At 36.1% G+C, this 23,831-nt stretch overlaps 1 protein-coding gene across 1 annotated transcript in view; it reads right to left on the bottom strand.

Annotated features, from left to right (window-relative positions):
- LOC144216586 (NKG2-D type II integral membrane protein-like) overlaps window positions 1-10,143 on the bottom strand; it is a 38,936-nt gene extending 28,793 nt beyond the window's left edge. Inside the window, exons 1-4 of the mRNA XM_077745982.1 lie at window positions 9,951-10,143; window positions 9,458-9,535; window positions 8,907-8,960; window positions 8,017-8,165 (exon numbers count right to left, since the gene is read on the bottom strand). Coding sequence (XP_077602108.1) covers window positions 8,017-8,165; window positions 8,907-8,960; window positions 9,458-9,535; window positions 9,951-10,137 — 468 coding nt within the window. The 5' untranslated portion in view covers window positions 10,138-10,143. The remainder of the gene's footprint in view (window positions 1-8,016; window positions 8,166-8,906; window positions 8,961-9,457; window positions 9,536-9,950) is intronic.
- Between the last annotated feature and the right edge of the window lie 13,688 nt (window positions 10,144-23,831).

Below are 23,831 nucleotides of genomic sequence, written 5' to 3'. Positions count from 1 at the left end.
CAGACTTGAACAGTGGGGATGGGGGTGAACTAGACTGTTGATTTTCAGCTCCAAGTGCTGATTTCATTCGATAATGATGAAGAAAACCCATACTCTTACTAGTCAGAGGTTTTGGTCTTTATGCCAAGCACTGTGATCCCCTTAAATATAATGGGAAGATACTTCTGTGAAAATACAACGGAAGAGCTGACATGAGCTCTCCACATACTCTTGGCTGGTAGAAAAGAATATGCGCACATGGAGAGGAGACCAAGATGCACCCAGAAGAAAGTAAGAGCACGTGGGACTTGAGAACTCATAATAAAGTTGTGAGCAGTCCCCTCTCACACTCACACATGTGTACAAGCACACACACTTGCACACACATCACATGGCATTGGGGGAAGTCTTACTGACCTGCGGTATTTGAATGCAGTCTTTTGTTTGTTTATTATTATTCTTTTTTATTCATTTATTTTATATAATTTATTGTCAAGTTGGCTAACGTACAGTGTATACAGTGTACTCTTAGCTTTGGGAATAGATTCCAGCAATTCTTCACTTACATATGACACCTGGTGCTCATCCCACCAAGTTCCCTGCTCGATGCCCATCACTCATTTTGCCTGCTCCCCTGCCCCCATCCATTAGCCTTCAATTTGTTCTTTGTATTTAAGAGTCCCTCATGGTTTGTCTCCCTCTCTGTTTTTATCTTATTTTCTCTTCCCTTTCCTTATGTTCATCTGTTGCGTTTCTCAAATTCCACATATGAGTGAAATCATATGATATTTGTCTTTCTATGACTGACTTATTTCACTTAGCCTAATACCCTCCAGTTCTATCCACATTGTTGCAAATGGCAAGATTTCATTCTTTTTCATTGCTGAGTAGTATTCCATAGTATATATAAACCACATCTTTATGCTTTCATCAGTCGATGGACACATTTGGACTCTTTCCATAGTTTGGTTATTGTTGTAGAGCTGCTATAAATATTGGGGAATGTGGTCTTTTAAAAACTTGGTATTTGACATCTAAGCTACGAAATTACAAGGGCAATCCCTTAGAAGGTAGGCTAAAAAATAAAGATCAACAGTAAGAATTTGGAAAAATTGAACGAAAATATCAGCAGGCAGACTTTAGAGAGAAGATTCCAAAAGTTTATGCAACTTACAAAAATAATAAATCTAAAAAAAAATAGAATGCATGTTTGCTAAGTGTATTTCAAAAAAGGTCTACTTGAAAAGTCAAAACATGGGGGCACCTGGGTGGCTCAGTCGGTTAAGTGTCCGACTTCAGCTCAGGTCATGATCTCATGGTTCGTGGGTTCAAGTCTTGCACAGGTCTCTGTGCTGACAGCTAGCTCAGAGCCTGGAGCCTGCTTCGGATTCTGTGTCTCCCTCTCTCTCTGACCCTCCCCTGCTCACGCTGCCTCTCTCACTCTCTCTCTCAGAAATAAATAAATAAAACATTTAAAAAATTTAAAAAATCATTATTAAAAAAAGAAAGAAAAATCAAAACACATAAAAAGAAGGTGGAAAATGTCTTCCATAATAAAAGAAATCATAGACCATTAGAAACCTCTCAGGGGATGAGATGTGACATTTATCAAAAAAAAAAAGTATTTTAAAATAACATTCCTAAATATATGTAAATTACAATGAAAACTTAGTTCAAATAATTAAATGAACATGTGATGGTAGCAACCGAACAAGTAGGTGATAGCAATAGAGAAATAAAACTATATGAATAAACCACAAAGAAATTTTGAGTTTATAAATTCATACCTGAAGTGAAAACTTCACTAAATTTTCTCTACAGAAAATCTGAGATGTAATAGACAAAATTGATGAAATTGTGGTTAAAGTAACAGCATTTGTTCATCCCATAGAATGAAAAAGAAAAAAAAGAGACAATTTGACAGAGTTCAGGGACCTTCAAAAGAGTATCAGGAAAACCTGCATAGGTCTAAGTATAATCTGAGAAGAACAGCAGAGGCAGGAAAAAAAATTAAGTTAAATTTAAAAATTAATAAAAAGTACAACAACCTTAAGTCACAATGAATGGACAACTTACTAATATCATTTAAAAATATTTATAGATACCAGAGCCTTAGCAAACTGTGCTATCAGAATGAGCACATACAAATCCACATCTCAGGACATCATCATGAAATGAGCAAAGAACACTTGCAAATGTAGACGAAGAAATAATCTTGAGGGAACAAGGTAGATTAAGGCGTGTCTTAAGATCAGTGTGAAAATCAGGGAATGAGTGATGTATTTTCCACCTCAATCAGCCTTATACCACATAATGTACCACAGACTCCGTATCTGCCCTGCACCCAATTTCAGGCTGGAGTGGGATACCATCAGCAAGATGAGGCAATAGGAAGCTTCAGGCCCTAAATCTCCTAGGGAAAAAATAATTTAAAAATATATCCAGACACAAATCCATGTATATTCAGCTAATCATTTTTGATAAGGGTGCCAAGACCATTCAGTAGGGAAAGAACAATGTCTTTCACAAATGGTGTGAGAAACTGACTATCCATATGTGAAAGAATGAAGTTGGATGCTTACATTTTCACCGTATACTAACGTTAACTCAAAAAGGACTAAGGACCAAAACAGAAATGTAAAACTATATAATTGCATGAAGAAAACCTGGGGGAAAAGTAAACAACATCGTGTTTGGCAATGATTTCTTGGATATGCCACCAAAACCACAGACCACAAAGGAAAAGTCCATTGTAGACCAATGGGCTATATCAAACTAAAACATTTGTATGCATCAAAGGGCATGATCAACAGAATAAACAGGGAGAAAAAACACTTGCAAATCATACATCAAATAAGGGTTCATTTCCGAAATATATAAGGAATCTTACAAGTCAATAACAACAACAAAAACCAAATAACACAATTAAAAAATGGACAACGGAATTGAATGATATATTTCCAAAGAAAATATACAAATGGTCAAAAAGCATATGAAAAGATGCTCAATATCACTAATAATCAGAGAAATGCAAATCAAAACATGATGAGCTATCTCCTCATACTCATTAGGATGGATAGAATTAAAAAAGTTTTGGTGAGAAGGTGGAAAAGAGGAGCCTTGCACACTGTTGTTGGGAACACAAATTGGTCAGTCATGATGCAGGGGAGTATGCAGCTTCTTCAAGAAATTAAAAATACAACTACCATCTGAATCAGCAATCCCCTATATAGGAAAACATCTAAAGGAATAGAAAGCAAGATCTCAAAGATATGTGTACACACATCTCACTGCAGTATTATTCACAAAAACCAAGACGTAGAAGCAGCCCAAGTGTCTACTGATGGATGAATGGATCAAGAAAACATGATATACACATAACAACATACTATTATTCAGCCTTAGCAAGGAAGGAAATCTTATCAATGCTATAAAATGGATGAAACGGGGCGCCTGGGTGGCTTAGTCGGTTAAGCGTCCGACTTTCACTTAGGTCATGATCTCGCGGTTCGTGGGTTCGAGCCCCGCATCGGGCTCTGTGCTGACTGCCAGCTCAGAGCCTGGAGCCTGTTTCAGTCTGTGACTCCCTCTCTCTCTCTGACCCTCCCCTGCTCACGCTGTCTCTCTCTCTCTCCTAGAAATAAATTAAAAAAAAACATAAAAAAAATAAAAAAAATAATAAAATGGATGAAACTCCAAGGCATTATGCTAGGTGAAACAAGCCAGTCACACAAATGCAAAAAAGAAAACAGTAAGCGTACAATTCCACTTTTATGAAGGCTCTAAAGTAGTCAAATTAGAAGAAAGAGGGAGTAGAATGTTGATTGGTAATTGTTGAAGGGAAAGGGGAAAAGGTAATTATTGTTTAATGAGTATAGAGTCCCAGTTTTATAAGGTGAAAGTTCTAGATATCTGTTGGGCAACAATGTTTCTTTAGTTAGCGCTCCTAACCTGGCTGCTTAGAGCTGCTTAAGATGTATGTGATAGTTAAATACAATGTAAAATGTGAGCTAGTGTATGATTCCCACTATGTGAAAGTCTGAAAGAAACAAAACTACAGGGACAGGAAATAGATCAGTGGTTGACTGAGTTTAGGGGGAAGGAAGGGTGGATAGATGGAGCACAGAGGACTTTTAAGGGTGTAACTCCATAATGGTTGATACATGTCATTATATATTCCTCCAAACTCATAAAATTCACAACACCAGGAGTACACCTTAAAGTAGACTCTGGTCTTTGGGTGACAAAGATGTGTCACTATAGGTTTACCAATTGTAGCAAGTGGCCCACCCCCCTGAAGGATACTGAACATGAGAGAGTCTATGCGTTACTGATGCACAGACACATAGACACCAGGGGAACACAGAAAATCTCTGTACTTTGTCTGAGTTTTGCCATGAACCTAAAATCTCTCTGAGGCAATAGTCTATTTTTATTAACATGGATAACGTGGTATGCTTTATGTTATGTGCCATTTTTTTATATGGCCACAACTTAAAAAAATAAAATAAAAGACAAAGAAAAGTGGTGATCTTGACAAAAGCAAGAAAACAACTACTCATTATATTTAGTAAATAACAATATGATTACCAGATGAGTTCTTGCCTGAAACAACAAAGAATAAAAGATAGGGAGGTCAAATTCAGAGCTGAAAGTACTGAAAACAAAAAGGCAAGAAACAAACCAACTTCCTGCACACACACAAAAACCCAACACAAAATAAAATAAAAAGACTTGTCAGACAAGAATTGTAGATTCAGCAAAACAAAATTTGAAAAAAGAAGTTGGGTAAAGACCCCACAACAAACACAGAGTCTAAGAGAATTTCCTCTCAGTACACCTGCCCTCCAAAAACGCTGTTTAAGCTACAGGTGAATGATGCTAATTGGTAATTCACATCCACAAAGAGAATAATGATCAGCAGAAATGGTAAATATGTTGGTATATTTTGAAATCTGTGTGTGTTTTCCTCTCTGAATCGCTTCAAAAGATAAGATGACTTAAAGCGGTCATTATAACACTGTATGGTGAGATATATACCACGTACTTTATACCTTTTAGCATTTGTTAATGTTTGTGGTGCAAAGTCACCATGAATGCGTCATTTCAAGTCTCTGATGGGAAATCATGAATGCAGTGTAGGAAAAGATATGTATAATTGGTGATCAGAATCCAAAGGTAGCTGACTTCAGTACAGCCTTGTAAGAAGAGGTTTCCCTCTCTCTCTCTGAAAGTTGAGTGTCCCTATGAAAGTTTTCCTAAGTTGAAATGGTGTAAATTAAAGAAACAAATAACATTAATTTATATGGAAAAATTGTTGAATATTCCTATATTTTGATCCCCAAAATAACCTCCACCAAAATAAATAACACCAAAATAACCTCTCTTACACTTTTCTGATACCTCAAGACACACGCTGCTAATGGATGTGAAAAAGAAATTGAATACAGACGCTCAAAGACACAGTTGAAAGCTATGCTTGATACTGAACGGAGACGCTGAGTACAGTTTCTGAGGAATGAACTTGACAGGGCAAATCTTGCTGCTTGGACTGTGAGATGCCTCTATCACAGTAAAACTAGCACTGAACACAATTTTCACTTTTCTCCTAAAAACATTAATCCCCTTCAGTTTCTGTTGTTCAGTAAAAACTGGTACTAACATAGCTCTTTCACAAAAGCAAAGTGACATAATGCAAATTTTCTTAAAGAGGTGTTTATTAAGAACACAGGGAGGGTCACAGAGAGAGGGAGAGAGGGAATCCCAAGCAGGCTCCCCACTGTCAGTGCAGAGCTCGACTCACTGCGCTGTATCTCGCGAACCGCGTGATCACAACCTGAGCCAAAATCAAGAGTTGGACACTTAACCAGTTGACCCCCGAGGTGTCCCAGGCATAATGCAAATTTTTGAAAAGCTGAGGAATGCCTGTAATACTTAGGAGGAGGAAGAAGAGCTATGTCAGTGCTAATTTAATATACTTTAATGGAAATTAGTCAGACTTAATTGGAAGGAGATGGCAATCCGCTAACGGTATATGTGTGAAGAGTGCCATCCGCAAGATGGAAGATGAACAGATCGCAATGTTCTTCGACCCCACAAAAAGCAATAGGAACAAAAATTGGACAACTTCAAACTAAGAACTGCTCAGGAACACTCTAGACAACAAAATAAAGAATAAAAACATCGTTGGTTCTAATGGAATTCTTTCACTTCTTGTGCTTTCTAAATTGTTTGATATTTGAAACAAAATTATCAGTTGAAGCGAAATTAAAACATCGGTTTGATCCTCAATTTTAGGAGAGAAATATTTAAGATGATTAAATTATAAAAGGGACAGGTAAGGGGCTATAAAGGAAAATAAGGCTCTACATTTTGCTCAGACTGCTGTAGGTTGTGATAGACTGAGCAGATTGTGATCTATGAATATATAATTATCTATATAAAGATATATGAACCTACTGTATTTATATAAAGCAGAATAAAGCATATATGTACATATATATAACTTTACATAAAGTTATTTATGAAGAAAAGATCCACTTTCTTATAAATTATGCTCCATCAATTAGGTCATGATGTAGAAAAGCATAACTTTTTATCTTACAGCATCACAAATATGGCATCACCAAAAATAAATTTCCAATAGATCATAAACCTTAATTAAAAGTTAAAAAATAAAGACATAAAGAGAAAAGGTAAATCCTAGAAAGTAATGTAGTCAAGTCATGAATGTTGACTAACTTCTGAAATAGGTCCAAAATAATCACCATCTTTCAAAATGATAAATTGGATTATAGTACCATGAATAAATTTGGGGTATTAAAAACTCCAACGTGAGAGTAAAAATGCTAGTCACAGCATCCAAAAACCTATTTGCATCTTATAAACTCAAGAAAGAGCTCATATTTAACATTTAACGAGGACTTCTAAGAAGTGAAAAGAAGACACAGTCCAGGAGGAACGGGCAAGAGGTGCACTCAAGCATTTCCCATTCTCACAGAAGAAAATACCCTCAAGATTCACAGTCCAGAAAATGGTACTGTTATATAGTCATCCGAACTTATTATATTAATTTTTCACTACTGAGTTTTGGACCAAGGATCTATTTTGTACAATGTGGACTTATGCAATATATTAGGAAAATGTTGGAATATGGCAATCAATTGAAATATACACATAACTGTGTAAATTCATTCTAATGCTTAGAAGAAAATCTATTATAATTATACAGAAGGACAATTATTTCATATTTCTCCAGTTTTATTTTCTGATGATAAGTGTAATAATCATAAGCAAATGTAATATATCATATACTATATAGTTATGCATCATATATAAATTATTATAAATGCAATGTGTGAAAAAAAGACACGGAAAAAGTTTCCCACAAAACATTATTCAAAATATCCACATACTAAAAAGGAATGAAATTTGTGAAAATAAATTTTAAAATGTCATATTCGTACTCTGGTTTCTCTTCAGATCGCATAAATCTTTCACCTTTTAAAATGTCATATTCATTGAAGACTGTAGTGAAAATTCACAAACTTTAGGCAAATGCGATAATATAAACGGCTTACAAATATCATATGAGGGAGAAGAGAGACACACATAAAAATGCATACTGCATAATTCCATTGACAAGAAGTCCAAAATTAAGCAAAGATATTTCATAATATAAACGGGCAGGGCTAATAAAGTCTCTAAGCTTCTACATCATGATCTGACTTGTAATCGCGTGGTTCTAACTAGTGTGTATTCAATTCGCACAACCATATACTGAGTTCTCTTGATGTGTTAAAATTAAATAGTAGTTTATTTCGGGCTAAAGGGTATTTATAGAAGCAGTTTTCTATGAAAAGCAAGAATTGGAAGTTATTAAAGGTGCAGTAATTATATAAAAATGTAAATAAAATATCATGCTCAAACAACAAAACAGGCTTTAAAGCAAATATATACACAAATATGGATGAACTCTACAAATAGAACGTTAACTGATAATGTTTTAATAAAATTTGGACACATTTGAAATCTTACCACATCCTCTTCATCATCTATGTTGAGCAAGTTAGAGTTCTTAGAAGTGCAGGATGTCACACTCTCATTCCATGACTTTCTCTCAGTGCTAATGTAATAGCAATTGTTGCCATATATAAGCCACTTTTTTGGACAACCACAGTAATGTGCTGGAAAAAGATTATGAGATCTTGAATGTTAAAAAATTCAAATTTACGTACCTGCATGGGTACACACAGATGTGAACATAACATATCTACGCATCCTCACAGGATGATATAAATAAAATAGGCTCACACACACTCGCAGAGAATGGTCAGACTCTCACTCCCCGCTTTATGTGCCCATATAAACCCAACACACAAAAAATTCCATCTCTACATGTCCGGAGAGCCACCAAATAAAATCGCCTTTATGGATGGTAAAATGATTTATCTCACTTTTAAAAATATTTATTTATTTTTGAGAGAGAGATAGAGTGTGAGCAGGGGAGGGGCAGAGAGAGAGAGGGAGACACAGAATCTGAAGCAGGCTCCAGGCGCCAAGCTATCAGCACAGATCCTGACACAGGGCTCAAACCCGTGAACTATGAGATCATGACCTGAGCTCAGTCGGACACTTAACTGACTGAGCCACCCAGGCGCCCCTAAAATGGTTTTTCTCTTATCATGTTATAATAGGAGAAAATTTGAGGTGATTGGTAACAATGAGTATGGTGATTTTAAATGAGTATTTCTTCAAATTGTTTCAAAAGAAGAAATATTCTCCTACAACCATTATTTTAGAAAGTTTATACGTGAATTTCTAATTGATTTTCACCCAAACACACTTGATTAACTTCTTTGCCTCGCTTCAGATGGAGACAAAATAGAAACTATACTAATATCAGAATTTTGAAAAATATATTGTACCTTTCTGGACCCTTGTTTCCAGGGAAGAATTGTTCTGCTTCGGTGTGTCAGTTCCTAGGAAAATTAAGGCAATCCTCATACAAACTGAATATTAAACTAAATAAATTTAAATGACGGAGTTTCTCAGTTTGAAATTTGGTGTACTGCTTAGATTTAGAAAACTGTAATAAAATTAACTTTACCAGTAAAAAATGAATAAAGTAATGAAGATGTGGGAGAAAAGATTTCAAAAGCCTTAAAAAAAAACCAAACAGCACCACCTTTTACAGTATTTGATAACCAATGTCAAGAATTAATTTGTATTTCTCCATAAGGTGTCTCTCTTATACCTTGTCTTTGAGTTATGAAATCTGAGGTATGAGAAGAAATATGTAATACTCTCTATAATTATTGTTATTTCTACCTTTGACTGTTTCAGAATAATCATTCCAAGTTAGAGCACACAGGCATTAAAATGAGATGACAAAATTCCATAATGTTATGAAATATTTCGAGCCACTGAGCATCATTAAAGTGAAATATTCCCTTTAGTCATTCAAACACTTACTTACTGGGAATAACAGCTATTGTGGCCATGGTGGACATCAAGAAGAGGCAGCTGATTCCCAGGATCCCAGCTATGAGCTTCTCTGGACACGATGGTAAAGAGTAGAAAGAGAAATGAAAACACTGAGAAGGGATGCACAGAAAAAATCGTTTAGGAAATTTACAAACAGGAGAAACAACAATACACATGGGACCCCACATAAAAACTTGGACTCCAAACCTGTATCTACCATTGTAATCATCTCTCAGAATATACCCTTGCATTTACAGTGAATATACCGCTCCACGACATGGTGGTGAAGACTACAAATTACAATGCCTGAACAAATTTACTCCTCAGATTTCAATTACAATACCTACAATACCTTGAAGGGAACTTCAAGGTCTGATCCTCACAAGTGAAAAGTAGATGAGCTCATTCCCTACTCATTCCCTGCACCGCTGCACCCCAACTGCCCATCCTAGAGCAGACATACCTGTCTGTAGTACATGTTTTACCTTTGCAATGATAGTCCTTGCCGTTCCCTTGAGGATCCTGAGAAGCCCTTTGAAGACTCAATTCTGCATAGGCTATGTCCTCCTCAGGTGCGGACATGGAGCTTTTAGTGCCCTTAGGTTTCCCTTGCTGTCTTTTGGAGCCCTTAGCGTGATGGAGTTCTGCATAAGTAACTGCTTGCTTACTCATGTCTGCAGCTGAGTAGTGTCAGGCAACATGCTGTCTGAACCCACACTGAAGGGCTTGATAAATAGTGTTTGTCATGTGCTGACAAGATTGCTCGTGCAGCGACACTGGGCGGAGTGCGGGGTGAGGGACACACTCGTTTGCAGTTGAACAATGTAAAATCTGGCACTAACTTCTGTAGAGCTTTAAATTAATGTTTCATTCTAGAGTCCGTGGTTTCTACTGTGATACTCTATGACACAATAGTATTGGTTGGAAAAATGTAAAGCAATTAATGAGACTGGAATAAAGGAATTCATGAATAATACTTCCCTGTTAGTGTAAGGTCAGATTCCACAGAAACATTTGAACACTATTAACTGGGTCAAATTTGAAATGCTGAATCCTGCACCAATTTGTTGGACAATTTTTAAAACCATTATTGGTTCAAAATTGAGGGTTCTGACTGGAGAATACTAGTTTTAGGACACATAGGAATTTCCTGGAGTAAATTGCTTTTAGATTTTTCTAAAAGGTCGTGTGCTATCAAATGATCTTTTACTTTAAAGAAGTTTGGAGTTCTGAGACATCGTTAAATTTTAAAAGAAAGATATTATATGTTGCAAAATATTACGTGACCCACTAAACTTATCCGCAACCTGAACAACATTGGAAACAAAAGATTATTTTTTAAGGATTTATGCAACCCCAGGAATAGATACAATGGCAAAGATATGAAACCATAAGCTGATTAATAAAAGTGTAGAACTTTTATGGAAGAATACTGTTGGTACAAACTTTTAGAAAGATCTATCAATCTCAAAGGCAGTGAGGGTAGCTTTAGTTGTATAAGGAATTCTGATAAATCAAATAACTGTAATTTAGTAATTCAGTCAATGAGCTCTGCAGGCAGCGAAATCTGGAATTACTTTTGGCTCTCAAACATACAAAGAATGATCTTTAAAAAGTTACTTCCTGTGTCTAAATACCTAGTTTTTGCTAATCTAAACTGGGAATTAAAATAAGTAAAATATAATGCATATAAAGTCCTTAGTAATCAATCTGGCTTTTCTAAGTTCTCAATAATATATCAGTTATTTTGATTGTTTTTAACACAATAGCCACATTAACTTTACTGATTCCAATCCTTTAGACCATATAACATAATTCATTAGAGAGGAGTGTCTTTCAATACAGAATATCTTTTTTGCCAAGTTTTGTTCAATTTTTTAGGAAGTCTTTTGATTGTTTGCAGTTCAGTTTAAATTAGCATTTTACAGAAGGTATTTCATCTTGCTTTTTATGAAAAACCAGGGGCGTCCTGGTGGCTCAGTCGGTTGAGTATCCAACTTCAGCTCAGGTCATGATCTTGCTTGTGAGTTCGTGCCCCACGTTGGGCTCTGTGCTGACAGCTGAGAGCCTAGAGCCTGCTTCAGATTCTGTGTCTCCCTCTCTCTCTCTCTCTCTGCTCCTTTCCTGCTCACGCTCTTTCTCTCTCTCTCAAACTAAATAAATATTAAAAAAATTAAAAAAAGAAAAATCAAACTCTTTTCATTTATCTAAGCAAATGTATGAGGAATGACATTTGACTTATGATTTCATGGATTCATCTTAAGACCTATTTCTTAAGGTTGAGCTAAATATCAAATAATATCTGTAACTATATCTACAATTAATGGCAAATTCAAATCAAGTGTTTTTGTCATGATGCTTATGGGTTTCTCTTGAAATTAGGTTGATTTGCAAATACAACTGCATGTGTGTATATGCACTTAATTACTTCTCCATAGGCAAGAATTTAAATATTTTAAGAAATTCTCCAATATATTTCCTACTCATCCTTGTTTTTCACCATGAATTGTTGGAGTACAGATACCAATGTTGTCTGTGATGTGATTGTTTATTAGTTGTACCTCAAGTGCTTCCCAGCTAGCGTTTATAATCTCCCACTAACCAGTGTGGCTGGTAGAGAGACAGGGCAGTAGTGACACACGTCTTCTGTTGGCCAGGCAGTCATGCATCTTCGGTGGGAAGCAGGTTACTCTTGTAAACAGGTAAGATCTCTGGTCTTCACGGCCTGCCGGCCCTGTGAGAGCTCACAGTGAGGCAATAGTGGAAAAAATAGATTTCTCATCAATGCAAAAAATCTGAACAGGAAATTCTTACCCTTGGGTTCTTTTGAAGACACTTTATTTCATCACACACCTCCAGAATGTAGAGACTTTGAGCTTATAGGGTGTCATTTAGGTTACCCCTCAGCAAGTGCCTCTGAGAAATGTTTATGTTTCACAAGATACTGTGGTCAGAGACATGACCACTCAGGCTGCTCCCATCTGAATCACAAACACTGAGAACTTAGGCCTTGTGTAAAATATCTTAGATTATTAAGTTTTACTTTAATTTTATTTTTTAAGTTTATTTTTTAAATTTTATTTTGAGAAAGAGAAAGCATGCAGGTGCGTGAGGGGCAGAGAAAGAGAGGAGAGAGACAGAGAGAGAGAGAGAGAGAGAGAGAGAGAGAGAGAGAATCCCAAGCAGGCCTGCACTGACAGTGCAGAGACTGACTCAGGGCTGGAACCATGAGATCATGACCTTGAGCTGAAAGCAAGTTGGATGCTTAGTCAACTGAGCGACCCAGGTTCCCCTAAGTTTTGATTTTAGACAAGGTGCTACAGCTTGATGTTACTTACTTCTTTTTCTAATGCCCTTGCTATGTTGTTTCTATTATACTGAAAATATTCTAAAATCATCATCTCGTCAATAGCTATTTAATGATATTTGACACTAAATCTGAATACTTACTATGTTTCACCTTTATTGTCACTGTCACAAAGACCTTAATTTCCAAATTTATCATCTCAGTTTTTTCTGCCTTATGTTTTTAAGATATTTGCATTTAGTGTTATCATTTGTAAATGAGTTATTTAGGTTTCTGCTTAAAAAGGTAAATGCCTGTGGAAAGAATAAAACATTGAACAATTTTGAGCAATAGCACCATGCCAGAGATTTGAATATTAAACAATTACTCATATTACTTGTTGAGTTATTCTCCAATAGTGAGTCATTATCTGTATTTTAGTAGGAATATTTGTTGTAAATGAGAAAAACTTAAGTCTAACTATGTAGGGGGGAAATTAATATAATGTTTAAAAATTTCACTTAACTCAAAAATTGGGGAGGGCAGAGAAACTACTTTTAAAACACAATTAGATGATACACGAACATTAAAGGGAAATAAAATCTTAAAACGAAATTACCTAGTTAATGTCAATGGAATTATTTGCCTTTTTTCTCCACTGTGGGATTTGGTTTGCAAATGATTTTTGAGGATATTTGCATGTACATTTCTATTGCTGTGTATTTATTTTTAATGATGTATAGTTGACATATAATATTATATTAGTTTCAGGTTTCCACATAGTGATTCAACATTTATAACTTTAATGATCACCATGATAAAGCTCATTACTATCTATCACCATACAAAATTAATACAATGTTACTGACTATATTGCTTATATTATAATTTATATCCCTGTAGCTTGTTGATTTTATAACTGAAAGTTTATACAGCATACTACCTTTCACCTATTTCAGGCTTCCCCCTCCCCTGCCAAGGCAGTCACAACTTTGGTGTCTTTATATATGAGTCTGTTTCTGTTTCACTTGTTTATTTGTTTATGATTTCATTATTAAACCAACAGAATTTGCTTTCTCTGTCTGACTAATTTCATTTAACATACAACCATCTAGGTTCATCAATATTGTCCAAAATGACAAAAATTTCATTCTTTTCTATATCTGAGTAATATTTCATCGTGTATATATATCACTTCTATGTAGTCACTCATCTATAGATAAATACATGAGTTCCTTCCATCTCCTGGTTATTGTAAGTAATGCTGCAATAAACAGAGTACATACCTCTCCTCAAGTTAATGTTTTTGTTAAAACACAAATACATGAAGGTTAAACAACATGCTAATGAACAATGAATGGGTCAACTGGGAAATCAGGGCAGAAATTTAAAAAAATACATGGAAAGAAACGAAAATGAAAACACAGTGGTCTAAAACTTTGGGACGCGTCAAATGTAGGCCTAAGAGGAAAGTATAGACCAATACAGGTGTACCTCAAGAAGCAAGAAAAATCTCAGATAAACATCTACCTACTGATGTATGGATATAGAAGAAGTGTTATATAGTATAATGGTATATTATTTAGCCACAAAAATAGTTAAATACTGTATGTTTTCACTTATATGTGGAATTTAAGAAAAAAGCAAACAAACAAAAGGAGAAAAGAGACAGGGAAACAAAGCAAGAAACAGATACTTAACTATATAGAACAAACTGATGGTTACAGAGGGAAAGTGGATGGAAGAATGAGTGAACTAGGTAGTAGGGATTAAGAAATGCACTTGTTATGATGAGCACTGGGTGTTGTATGGATGTTTTGAATCACTTGATTGTACACCTGTAACTAATATTACACTGGATGTTAACTAACCGTAATTTAAGCAAAAACTTAAAGAAAAATTGAGATTGTGCTTTGAAGTTTGGTATCTCTCTTTCTCTCACTGACGTATTTCACTTAGTATAATACACTCTCACTCCATTCTCATCATTGCAATTGGCAAGGTTACATTCTTTTTGATGGCTCAGTAATATTCCATTGTATAAACGTGCCATATCTTCTTTATCCATTCATCAGTTGATGGACATTTGGGCTCTCTCCATAATTTGACTATTGTTGATAATTCTGTTATAAACATTGGGTGCACATTCCCCTTGGAATCAGTATTTTTGTATCTTTTCAGTAAATAACTAGTAGTACAATTGCTGAGTCATATGTAGGGCAATACTATGTTTACATTTTGAAGAAACTCCAGGCTGTTTTCCACAGTGGCTGTACCAGTTTGCATTCCCGCTAACAATGTAAGAGGACTTCCCTTTCTCTACATTCTTTCCAGAATCTGTTGTTTCCTGAGTTGTTAATTTTAGCCATTCTGACAGCTGTGAGGTAGTATGCCATCATGGTTTTGATTCCCTGATGATGAGTAATGTTGAGCATCTTTTCATGTATCTGTGGGTCATCTATATATCTTCTTTGGAAAACTGAGTATTCATATCTTCTGCCCATTTATTAAGTGATTATTTGTTTTTTTGGTGTTGAGTTGATAAGTTCTTTACAGAATTTGGATACTAACCCTTTATCAGAAATTTCATTTGCAAATATCTTCTCCCATTCTGTAGGTAACCTTTTAGTTTTTTTGTTTCCTTTACTGTGAAGGAGTTTTTATCTTGATAAGTCCCAATAGTTCAATTTTTCTTTTGTATCCCTTGCCTCTGGAGACATCTCTAGTAAGAAGTTGCTCTGGCCAAGATCGAAGAGTTTGCTGCCTGTTTTCTTTGCTAGGATTTTGATGGTTCCCTGTCTGACATTTAGGTATTTCATCCATTTTAAATTTATTTTTGTGTATGGCATAAGAAAGTGATCCAGTTTCATTCTCCTGCATGTCATTGTCCTGTTTTCTCAACACAATTTGTTGAAGAGACTGTCTCTTTTCCATTGGATAATCTTTCCTGCTTTGCTGAAGATTAGTTGGGCATATAAGAGTTTGTCCATTTCTGGGTTTTCTATTTTGTTCTATTGGTCTGTGTATTTTTGTTTTTGTTTGTTTTTATGCATTGACCATAGTGTTTTCATGACTACAGCTTTGTAATATAGCTTGAAGTCCAGAATTATAATGCCTCCAACTTTGCTTTTCTTTTTCAAGATTGCTTTGGCCATTTGGGGTCTTTTGTGGTTCCATATAAAATTAAAATTGTTTATTCTGCTTCTGTGAAAAATGCTGGTGGTATTTTGATAGGGATTGCATTAAATGAGTGGATTGCTTTAAGCAGTGTAGACAGTATTTATTCTTCTAATCTGTGAGCATGGGATATTTTTCCATTTCTTTGTGTTGTGCCCCACTTCTTTCATAAATGTTCTCTAGTTTTCAGAGTACAGATCTTTTACCTATTTTGTTAGGTGCATTCCTAAGTATCTTATGGGTTTTGGTGCAATTGTAAATGGGATTGATTCCATGAATTCTCTTTCTGCTACTTCATTTTTGGTATATAGAAATTCAACAGATTTCTGTAAGTTGATTATGTGTGTTTCCTTTACTGCGACTTTACTGAACCTGTACATCAGTTCTAGCAGTTTTTTGGTGAAGTCTTCAGGGTTTTCTACATAGAATATCATGTCATCTGCAATAGTGAAAGTTTGACCTCCTCCTTACTAGTTTGGATACATTTTATTTCTTTCTGTTGTCTGATTGCTGAGTCTATGACTTCCAGTACTACCTTAAATAACAGTGGTAAGGGTGGACATCCCTGTCTCGTTCCTGACGACAAAGGAAAAGCTCTTAGTTTTTCCCCATTGAGAATGATTTAGCTGTGGGTCTTTAATAGATGACTTTTATGATGTTGAGTTATGTTTCCTCTACCGCTACTTTGATGAGGGTTTTTGTTTGTTTGTTTTGTTTTGTTTTTTATCAAGAATGGATGCTATGTTTTTTCTACATCTATCGAGAGGATCATAGGGTTTTCAATGCTCCTTTGGCATCTATTGAGAAGATCATATGGTTCTTATCCTTTCTTTTATTAATGTGGTATATCACATTGATTGATTTGCAAATAGGAATCACCCCTGAAGCCCAGGAATAAATTCCACTTGATTGTGGTGAATGATTATTTTAATGTACTGTTGGATTTGATTTCTTACTATTTTGTTGAGAACTTTTGCATCTGTGTTCATCTGAGATATTGGCTTGTAATTCTCCCTTTTAGTACGGTCTTTGTCTCATTTTGGAATCAAGACGACACAGGACCTGTTGCATGAGTTTGAAAGTTTTCTTTTCATTTCAATTGTATTGGAACACTTCGAGATAAGTATTAACTCCTCTTTAAGTGTCTGATAGAGTTCTCCTGAAAAGATATCTGGCCCTGGACTTTGTTTATTAGGAGATTTTTGATTACTGATTCCATTTCTTTTCCTAAAAATGGGCATGTTCCAAATTTCTATTTCTTCCCATTTCAGTTTTAGAAATTTATATGTTTTTAGGAATTTATCCATTTCTTCCAGATTGCCCAACTTGTTGGTACATAATTTTTCATAATAGTCCCATGTAATTGTTTGTATTTCTGAACTGCTTGCTGTGCTATCTACTCTTTGACTTGTAATTTTATTTATTTGGGTTCTTTCTCTTTCTTTTGATAAGTCAGTCTAGAGGACTATCTATTTCATTAATACTTTCACAGATCCAGCTCCTTGTTTCATCTTTTTTATTCTGTTCTATTTTTTTTTCTATGTCATTTATTTCTGCCCATTATTTCCATTCTTGTGCTGGCTTTAAGCTTATTTACTGTTCGTCTTCTCAGTACTTTAGGTATAATGTTAAGTTGTGAATTTGAGACTTTTCTGTCTTCTTGAGGTGGCCTGTGTACTTCCTTCTTATAACTGCTTTTGCTGTATCCCAAAGGTTCTGGACTGTCATGTTTTCATTTTCATTGGTTCTCATGTATTTTTTATTTACTATTTGTTTGCTTGTTTGTTTGTTTGTTTAGAGTGAGTATGAGTGGGGAAGGGGCAAAGAGGGAGAGGGTGAGAGAGAATCCCAAACAGGCTCCATGCTAACAGCGCAGAGCCAATGCAGGGCTCAAACTCACAAACCATGAGATCATGACCTGAGTCGAAACCAAGAGGTGGGTGCTTAATGGACTGAGCCACCAGCCACCCCTATTTATTTTATTTCTTCTTTATTTTCCTGATTAACTCATTAGTAGAGTGTTCTTTAATCTCCCTCTGTTTGTGGTCGTCCAAACTTTTTTCTTGTGGTTGACTTAAGGTTTCATATGTTGTGGTTGGAAAACACGCATGTTATGATCTCAAACTCTTTATACTGGTTAAGGCATGAACTGTAACACAGTATGTGATCAATTCTATTGAAGGTTCCATGCGTACCTGAAAATTAATGTGTATTTTACTGCTTTAGGATGAAATGTTCTGGTTAAGGCCAGTGTGTCATTCAAAGCCATTGTTTCCTTGTTGATCTTCTGCTTAGATGATGTGTCCATTGCCTTAAGTGGGGTTTTAAAGTCTCCTACTGTTGTTGTACTATTATCAATGAGTTCTTTCATGTTTGTTTTTAATTTATTTATATATTACGGCTCTCCAGGTTGAAGGCATAAGTATTCACAATTGTTAGATCTTGTTGGATTGACCACTTTATTATATTATAGTGTCTTTTATCTCTTGTTACAGTCTTTGGTTTAAACTTCAGCTTGTCTGCTATAAGTATGGCTACTCCACCTTTTAAAATAACTTTTTTAACATTTATTCATTTTTGAGTGAGAGATAGAATGCAAGTGGGCTAGGGACAGAGAGAGAGGGAGACACAGAATCCAAAGCAGGCTCCAGGCTCTGAGTTGTCAGCACAGAACCCAACACGGGGCTCGAACCCACAAGCGGTCAGATCATGACCTGAGCCAAAATCTGATGCTTAACTGACTCACCCAGGTGCCCCTACTCCAGCTTTTTTTTTTTTTTTTTTTTTTGATGTTTGTTAGCAAGATAACTGGTTCTCCATCCCCTAACTTTCAATCTGGAGATGTCTTTAAGTCTAAAATAAATCTCTTGTAAGTAACATGTAGTTCAGTCTTGTATTTTGTTGTCATTTCTTTAGTCCATTCTGATACCCAATGTCTTTTAGCTGGAACACTTACTCCATTTACATTCAGCATAATTATTGACAAATATGAATTCAATGCCATTATATTACCTGTACAATTGGTGTTTCTGGAGATTTTCTCCATTCCTTCTAGTCTTTGCTGCTTTTGGTCTTTTTCCCTATTCAATAAGTCCCTTTTAATATTTCTTGCAGGGCTGGTTTAGTGGTCATGAACTCTTTTAATTTGGGGAGAGGAAACTTTTTAATCTCTCCTTCTATTCTGAATCACAACATTGCTATATAAAGTATTCTTGGCTGCATGCTTTTCACTTTCAGCACTTTGAATGTATCATGCCACTCCCTCTGGCCTGCCAAGTATTTGTGGAGAGATCTGCTCCTAACTTTTTTTTGTCAAGTTGGTTTACATATAACACCCAGTGCTCATCCCAACAAGTGCTCCTAACTTGATGTCTTCCCTTGTAGGTTAGGGATTTCTTTTCCCTTGCTGCATTCACAATTCTTTCCTTATCTCTGTATTTTGCAAATTTTCCTACAATATGTCTTGGTGTTAGCCATCTTTTATTGATTTTGATGCAAGATCTCTGTACCTCCTGGATTTGGATGTCTGTTTCTGTATCTAGATTAGGGAAGTTTTCAGCTATAATTGGCTCAAATAAACTTGACCCATTTTCCCCTCTATTCCTCTTTCGGAACTCCTATAATACAGATGCTATTACTCTGTGGAGTTGCTGAATTCACACTTGTGATCCAATGTTCTTCTTTCCCTATTACTTTCAGTTTCATTGTTTTCCATAATTTTATCTTCTATACTCCTTACTTGTTTTTCTGCTTCTTCCATCCTTGTGCTCATTACGTCCACTTGGTTTTGCATCTTGTTTATACCAGCTTTCATTTTGGCATGACTAACTTTTAGATCTTTCATCTCTGTTATAAAGGTCTCTATGGTTTCTTCTATGCTTTCCTCAATTCAGGCTGGTATCCTTATGAATATTGTTTTAAGTGCTGGCTCAGACATATTACTTATGTCTATTTTGATTGGCTCCCTGGCCATGTCTCTTTTTGTTCTTTCTTTTAGGGTGAATTATTGTGTCTTGGCAGTTTGTCTAGATTTATGTCTTTTCTGTGTTAGGAAAACCCGTTCCTGGTTCTATTTCCACAGAAGCTTTCCCACGCTGTGATCAGTAGACCTGGTGTGAGTGAAGGGTTTGTGCTGCTTTTCTGGGGGAGAGGTCTGCTGTGCTGGTTCCTGGGCTAACATGCCTTATTTAAAAAGGCACCTGCAGAGCACAGGGGAGCGGGGCTTGGTATAAGTGGCTCAAGCCTCCCCTGTGCGTGCTTTGCAGCTTTCTGAAGTCATTTGATGCTGAGGGGAGGGGTGAAAAATGGCACTGGCCTACTCTCTTCCCCACAGAAGGAAGTTCTCACCCACCGCTGCTCAGGAAGCCCTGACAGAGGAGCAATCTCCCCTCTTGTGTCTCAGGATTCAGTCGTATCTGCCTTCAGCTTATCTGTGTCTGAATTGCCTGTGTGCCTGGCAGCCCAGTGCTCCTGTGTTTTATCTCAGGTATGTGACTGGATTTCAAAGAAATTTCAGTGGCCTGGTTGCCATGTAGACCTGTGCTGATCCTTTTATAGAGAATCTCACTGCGCCTTGGTTGGTGCTGATTTGTCCCAAAAAAGCAGTCTCGTGACTGCCAGGGGCTTGGATTTTATGGCAAAAATAGCAAGAAGCCAGCCACCTGATCAGCTACCTTAAGCAGGTGTCCCTGCTCATATGCTAATGAACGGGGCAGGTTCTCTGTCCCAAGAGGCAGTGCTGCCTCTCCTAAATGCACTCCAAGAAGGGGAAGTGTCTGTCTTCAGTGTGACTCAGGGGACTCTCAGAACATGCTGTCTGCCCCTGGGCCTCCGCTTTCTTTCTCCACAGGAGCACGGCTACCTACTAGGCTCAAGCCTATCAATGGTGCAGACTTTAAAACTTCCGGTTTTCGAGTTCCACTGCTTGTAAAACCCTGTGATAACCAACCCCTCTTGTTTTCCCACTCAGTGGTGTTGGGGAAATAATTTTCTTGTGCAATCTTGCTGGATTATCTCTCTCCCTCTAGTTTCTTCTCTCTCCGTCTCCATGAAAAGGACTCCCTCCCTCCACAATGCCTGCAATACTTTCCTCTCCCAAGTCACATCACCCCATCTCCTCCCTCCGCCATGGCCTCTTTTCTCCCTCAAGTTGTGGAGATGGTTCCGTCAGTCCCCAGTTCAATTTCATGGGTGTTCAAAATGATTTCATCGTTGTGTAGCTGCTGAGGGGCAAGGGAAGGATAAAGGCCTTCTTCTGCTCCACCATCTTATTGCTCCCCCACTTCTAGTTTATTTTCACTTTTAGCTATTGTACTCTTCAGGTTTGAGTGCATTTTAAAATATTGATGATAATGTTTCAAACTATAAATATATATTTGTATTAGTATTCAAGTGAACCGTTAGAGCACTTTCAGTAAACACATGTGAGATTGGTTAGGTCTTTTCACTGTTTGAGAAGGCATTAAGGTAGTAATTTGTGTGTTAATTACACACACGTTACACACGTTAATGTGTGAAGAATGTATGCTGTAAAAGAGAACACAGTAAAGAGATATTTAGAGCATATTAAATCAACAAATTCTAACAGAGGAAAGTTAAAATATTTATTGTGGAAGATAAGAGAATAAAGAAAAAGTAGAGTTCAAAGAAATGGTAGTTTTACCCCAAATTAAATTATGAGTATATTATATTGAACAATCATGTCATTTTGCTCACACAGAGATAACATATATTAGCAAAACGTACATGATAACTTAAAAATTACACTAATTTAAGCAGAATAATTTTAATTCCAATACCAAGAATGTTTAACTAACTGTTGGCTCTTTTAAGGAGATACTTCCTCAACAGAGCAAAGGGAATAATGAGCCTATCAAGATTTAACAATATGAAACTGCATATGGTGGGAGAAAAGTGGGAGAAGCCTGCTCTAGCTAATGTACTGTCACAGTACAAGGTGGGAACAATTGCTGGAAATGATGGAGCACATTTCATAAGGGTAGATTGAGTGTCCAGACCATTAGTGATGTTCATAAAACCTGTATGCACTTAATAATAGAAGTTCAACAAAGATTTGACAAAACGGAAGAAGTAAACAATCACTAAAAAGAGATTAAACAACTGGATCTTCCTGCTTATCAGACAAGTAGATGTATCTGTACGGCTATCAAAAGACTTAATATGCACGCACTTAAATACACGATATAGTAGTATAGAATATTCATATATTTTTTTAAATGTTTAATGTTTATTTTTGAGAGAGAGAGTGAGGGAGGGGCAAAGAGAGAGGGAGACACCAAATCTGAAACAGCCTTCAGGTTCCAGGCTCTGAGCTGTCAGCACAGAGCCTGAAGGGGGGCTCGAACCCACTAACGGTGAGATCATGGCCTGAGCCGAAATTGGCTGCTCAACTCACAGAGACACCAGGGCGCCCCTAGAATATTCATATTTTTAAAATTCACATGAAAATGTTCCCAACAATCTTTTAAAAAACACTGTGAACTCACATTTCCAAGTATATTAATATAAAATATATGGAACTGTGATGTCACTGCATTAGCCAGCCTTCACAATTAGGTACATGTAGATGAATATTTACATTTAAGTTTTCATAATTAAAAATAAATAAAAGCTTGCTATTGGTACTGCAGTCACGCTAGCCATGTTTAATAGAAATGTTAACCGTGTCCACCTGCAAAGAAAATTCTCTAACTGCGGTTCACCTAAAATAAAGTCAGTAACCAATAATTTGAAAGTCCTTTAATGGTTTTAACTCACTAACATATTTCTAATTAGCATATGAGCCAAATTTATAATCACAATGAATGTCTACAATTTTTCTATAGGATTAACAAGAAAAAACATAACAGCAAAATTGTGTCTTGTGCAATATTAATTGCCTTTAGTGCATTTATTACAAAAGAGAAAGAGAACAGCAGTCTGAGCATATATGACAAGAAACTAAAATATGAAAGCAAACATCAGGTGAAATTAAATCTGAATGAAGTCAGTAAAAGAAAACACTAAATGGTACAGAATCATGACAAAGAACAAAACTGTAGTAAAGAGGGTCATAAAGGACAAAGGTATTCTCGTTGAAAAGACAATGAAGTGGATAAGACTGTCAAACAAACAAAATCCACACAGATCTTATATTTACATTAAGCTTGGGAACATATCATTGTTTTTGTAGATATTAAAGGGCAGTAAAGCCATATTGTAAATAGATGTGAACATTTATATGGAGCAGAAAATTCCCAGAAAATGAAAATTACCAAACTGGCGTATAACAAAAAGAAACTTGAGCAAACGTAGCATGTATTAAAGAAATTGAGTTCATTACAGAAATTGTCCTACAAAGAAATCTACTCAGAAGCTAAAATGGCATTAATAGTGAATAATGACACTTAAAAAACATTGATCAAGTCGCTTACCGTTATTATAGTTGTCATTTGTAAACACTGGAAGACAATGTTGCAACCTTTGCTTTGAATACTCACATAGTCTGCAAAGAGCTTCACAGAAGTTGGTCTTTCATTTACCTAGATACTTATAACTTATCATTCCTTTCTGACCTTCTCAAATACCCAGTTTTCCATCTGGTACTATTACCCAGAAGCCTGAAAAATTCCTTTCCCTTAGCACTTCTCTCAATGCAGGCCTGCCAATGACGGAGGTTCCGAGTAGTTGTTTGAAAATATCTTAATTTACCTTTATTCTGGAAGGCTATTAATGACATAGAATTCTGGGTTGGCAGGTTACTTTTCTTGAGATGAATATTCTACTATCTTCTAAATTTCATAATTTCTAATGAATTTCAAGACATATCAAGTGTTGTTAGTCTCTCATTGCTTTCAAGATTTCCTTTGGATCTTGTTCAAAAGAATGACTACAATGTATCCAC

The sequence above is a fragment of the Crocuta crocuta genome, unplaced genomic scaffold (genome assembly GCF_008692635.1).
Source record: "Crocuta crocuta isolate KB4526 unplaced genomic scaffold, BGI_CrCroc_1.0 scaffold109, whole genome shotgun sequence".
Taxonomy (NCBI): domain Eukaryota; kingdom Metazoa; phylum Chordata; class Mammalia; order Carnivora; family Hyaenidae; genus Crocuta; species Crocuta crocuta.
This window is presented reverse-complemented; position numbering and strand designations above follow the sequence as displayed.